The sequence below is a fragment of the Echinops telfairi genome, unplaced genomic scaffold, assembly GCF_000313985.2.
Source record: "Echinops telfairi isolate 266 unplaced genomic scaffold, ASM31398v2 ScPeMD7_7;HRSCAF=31, whole genome shotgun sequence".
Lineage (NCBI taxonomy): Eukaryota > Metazoa > Chordata > Mammalia > Afrosoricida > Tenrecidae > Echinops > Echinops telfairi.
The window spans coordinates 17,700,076-17,704,768 of record NW_022103904.1 but is presented as its reverse complement, the minus strand read 5'-3'; the positions used below and the strand labels follow the sequence as shown (position 1 = coordinate 17,704,768).

Genomic DNA, 4,693 nt, shown 5'->3' with positions numbered 1-4,693 from the left:
GATCACCAGAGCCAGAGCCGGTCACTGACAAGAAACAGATGAATGAGAAGCAGACACGTAATCACAGCTGACTCCAAGGTGAGGGAGTGAAAGCAGGGATGGGGGTCCACACAACGACCTGTAAAAAGAAGCCTCCTTTAGGAGATAGCTTGTTCTCGGTGCTGCTCAGCACAGGAAAGGGCTGCTTGATCCAGTGGGGTGGAGCCTGAAGGGCATTAGATAGTATCAGGAGGAAGGAACTATTGAGTAGACACTAGGAAGATGCTCTTCACCAAGACAGGAGATGAAGTTTGGGAGAGATAAAAAGTATTAACAAGTTCAATGTGGGTTATTTCCCTTTAATTTCTGGCCCTTTAAAATGTCATTCAGGTACAAATGACTCAGCGAACTACCTGTGCTGATAAAAACAACTCTCTTCTGTCTTCTTCATTAACCTTCAGAGCTATTCTAAAGATTCACAAAGTAGCATTTCAAGGGCAGTTACACTACAAGGCAGGTGCCGCTGTCCTCCTACTGCCACCCCAACACCCTTCCCACTCCCTTGCTTTCCATATCACAGAGAGAGCAGGATTATTTTAGTCTTAATTTCTCAATGGAGCTTGTTAGAAATTCAGACAGGGAAAGGTGTTCAGAGGGGTGTTGAGAAAGGCGACAGACCCATAAGGTACCTCTCCGCCAAGATTCCAGAATGTTCTAGCTTTGCAGTGGTCCTTTGCTCTGCAGGCATTATCTCCTCTAGATAGCCCCTTCCCTAAGTCAGCTAACACTCCCTCCCTCTGGTTTCCTCTTTCTGGTCTATTCTGTTCTTCTTGGAGTTGGTTCCTCAAAATGGATGCTGACAGAACCCCCTAGATTACTTGCTCCCCTTTCACCACAATGCACTGAAGTCTTACGAATACCGGGCACACTCCCCAGGTTATTCTTCTCAACTCTGACCACCGGTGGCTTGTGCTCAGAGTAGACGTCACTGACCTCAAATTTAAGCCACAGTTACTTTCAAGTTGCTGTGACTTTGGTAACAAAAGGAGCTTTGAAAAGTTCTTGGCAAGTAACCCTTTTCTCATTTGTGGCAAGTGAATGAAGAGTACCACAGTGGCCTGTGATCTGTGGAAGATGGGATAAACGAGACATGTGTTTGCCACAGGAAATCAGTACTCAGGAGCAAGAGCAGACACCAAGATCAGGATAATGAGGCCAGGACAGGGTAAGAAAATAAGACATCACATTATAATGAGAAGCCTAAATCCAAGCAAAATCTTATCAGCTACTCGGAGTAAAAGTACATTAATGTGGCAAAATGAGATTATCAGTATATGTTTTCTGACAGCTTCTATCCACCCATTGACCCAATTCGTGACAGCTCAGCCCATCTACTCAGTCTAGAGCTCGACCACATGTGGCCACAGGTCGTCAGGAGCAAACAGTGCCAAGAGATGTGCAGCCAGGTATTTTCATCATCTAATTCTTCTCAAAAAAGCCAACTGGATTGTCCTAGAAAACGGTTTCTATAGCTGAGATTGTTTTTTTCGCATCCTAGACTGAATACAATCCATTAGATTATAATTGATTACAACATTTGGAATATGAAAATCAAAACAAAGGTGAAGACTCACTGCACAAGGCCTTTGTAGGATTTACTTGCTGTCCAGCAAGGAACTGTAGGAACTTCCTAATATCTATGCGTACTTCAGCCATTTCTTCCAGGTTTCGACTTTGAGAAGGACTTTCAGAAGCTAAAATGACACATTTTTAAACACACCATCATCAAATGTTGTAGGGAGCAATGGCTCTTTACTAAAATAAACAATTTCCACTTTCAGATGTTAGCATCCTGTGTAACACACCGCATGTAGTCATTCAGGCTGCCAGCAGCTGTCCCTCCTAACCCTGTTAGGATTCTGAGCTAATTTTAAAGGGATCCTCACTTAAAGTGACTTAGAACATGCCCCCAGCTCCCCCTTCAGGTCAAAAGAAAAATGTCCTTATTAGTACCCAATACTCATATATAAGAGCTGATTATATATATTGCAATGTCTCTCATCTGAAAATGGAATACAAAGCAAGCAAGCATCCTTTCAAGTTCCGGGTAAATATAATACATCCAACTTCTAACTATTTATTAAAATAAAATGAGCAATGCTCAAACAACTTAAACAAATATTGTAGAAACCTTAATAATATGAATTTTGCTTTTCTAGAACAGTACTCTCTTTAGTATGAAAAATCCCTTGCTGCATTATTAATGTGTGTATATTTTCAAGCAAACTTGAAGCACTATGAGTATATTAATTCATATATTAATTGTAAAAGGGCCTATCATATGTTTCGGAGCCAACGTGTATGAGATGACTTCCACACTGGTACTTTGCCCTCCATTCCCTGACTGAGCTCACTTTAAACTGCTCTCTCCTCTGTTGGACATAAGCCCAAGTGCCTGGGATTTACTATTTACCCAATTATTCTAGTCTCCTCCTTTACCTGCTTACTGAACTGATTCTGAAGTCCCTCATTACTTTGTATGAAATGAAAAGTTACACCTGACTGAGGAAAGTTTGTCTTCTAACTTAATTTTATAAGTATGAAAGAGTCTAATGTAAGAAACATCAGAAATTTTGGTTTATCTGTCTGACTCCATTGTTGGGAGAATTTGCAACTATTAGTGGCAGAAACCGGCTTTATCTGCTTGCTTCCTCATCTATACACGAGGAAAGGAATTGTGTGTTGGTCATTCAGCCACTTCATGGCTCCTTCATCCCCCCAACTTTTCCACCGTGCCAATGACAGGCAATTCAACAGCATTTCAACTCTTCTCCCCCAAACAGAAAACTAGTCAACTAAATGTCCACCATTTTACATTTATAGAGATCAACAGGATTTTGTTCTGCGAAATATTTAATTTAGGAAAAGCAAAATATATCTCACTGCAAAACTTACCTAAGGGAGGGCTTCCAAGATCTTTAAAATGAGTTGTAACACACACCAATTCAGTTTCTATTTTCAAGTTCAATTCTCCATTTAGGTTTGCTTCAATTATCTGAAAATTGATGATTTACACTCTTATAAGGGAAAAGGAAAGCAAAAGAAATAACTCCTAGACATCAGCTTCCACACAACTAGGTGACAAGGTACCTCATAAATGCCAAAATCTAAGCAGGGAAAAACAAAGCTCCAATAGCATCAAGGCCCTCGTGGTCCAGCAATAGGAAAAAACAAAGTACCTAAAACTCAGAACTTGCCCCAAATCACCAAACAGAGAAGTTCCGCTTGAGTGGTGAATGCAGTGTATAGACAAGCCAGCAGGCAGAGCCAAGAGAAGCCTTTGCAGATAACCTTTGGGCAGGGGGTGGTTTCAAGGAGACCTGGGACTCCCCTCAAGGGCAGCACTGCACCAAAAATAAGGACCTACAGTGACCAGGATGGGACAAGAGCAATGAAAAGAGAGTGAGAGCTTAGATACTACTGCTACTACATAGGGAGGGTGAGGAGGGACATCTCAGAGCATACTGGAGAGATGACTACAGGGGAAGCTACATTTTTTCAACATCTGAGACACTTTTCTAGATCAAGTGTAAATTTCCTATGCAACCTTAAGACTTTAGTTATATATAAAATTATAAAGTTTCCATAACGTTGTCTCTTATCTGCTTTATTATATTCATACAATATATTTGCAGCAAAGATGTGTATTACCTTTGCTGAAAATATTTTGTATGGATACAATGGAGCATACAGGAGGCAAAGTGAAGAATATGCTCTCTAAATATGCGGATGCTTCCAGCAGGCAGACCGTCAATATCCTGCAGTGTCCCTGGTGCAGAACATGGAAGAACGTGGCTAAGCACAACTTTCCAACACCAGCTCTCGTGTTCTCTCCGCCTCTGCCTGCTCCTCAGCGCTCCGGCCACCAGGGCTCCCCTTCGCTCACATTGCTGGAGTTGTGACCGCCTCTGTCACAGAGGAGACCTTTCTTTCCTAGTTTCCTTTTCTTCCCCCAACAAATTAGCTCACTTTCCTGGATAGAACCTAGATATGACATGCACAGAATGATACACATGCCAAAACATGGTTTAAGATTGTGCTAATCTACCCTAATGTTTGTAGTCAGCGAGCCGGCATTTGGCCCAACCAGTGATGCAAGATCGCCACCTAGCAACTAGAAAGATGAGCACAGTTTTCTTGTTTTGTAGATGTATTTGAAATATGACATTGGTGAAGAATACTCAAAGTACTATGGACTGGTAGAAGAACCAACAAATCTGTCTTGGAGGAAGTCTAGCCAGAGTGCTCTTAGAAGACAGGCTGGTGAGGCTTTACCTCATATACTTCGGACATGTTGTCAGGGGAGGCAGTCCCTGGAAAAGGACATTATTGTGCTCAGTAAATTAGAGGGTAAGCAAAGAGAGACAGCTCAAAGAGACGAATTGACAATGGGCACAAACAAGGATTGTGAGGATGGCACAGGACTGGCAGTGTTTCATGCTGTTGTACTTAAGAGTTGCTATGGCAACTAATAATGCGACACTTTAAAAGCTGTGTCCTACGTGGCACCCCATTAGCCTCGTCTAGAAAACGCGCCAAAAGGTCAACACACAGACCTTGATCGAGTAACAGGCCTTCTTTTGTTTATTTTCTTCCCCTTTTCATTTTCTTTTCTTTTTCTTTTGCAGACTATCTGTGCGGATTTTTTTTTTTT

The 4,693-nt window shown here is 41.8% G+C and overlaps 1 protein-coding gene across 1 annotated transcript in view; it reads right to left on the bottom strand.

The window, feature by feature from the left end:
• The window catches only part of HUS1 (HUS1 checkpoint clamp component), a 25,731-nt gene that overhangs the window by 3,136 nt on the left and 17,902 nt on the right, over nt 1-4,693 (bottom strand). The window contains exons 6-7 of the mRNA XM_004708056.3: nt 2,935-3,034; nt 1,614-1,733 (exon numbers count right to left, since the gene is read on the bottom strand). Of these exons, the coding sequence (XP_004708113.1) occupies nt 1,614-1,733; nt 2,935-3,034 (220 nt within the window). The remainder of the gene's footprint in view (nt 1-1,613; nt 1,734-2,934; nt 3,035-4,693) is intronic.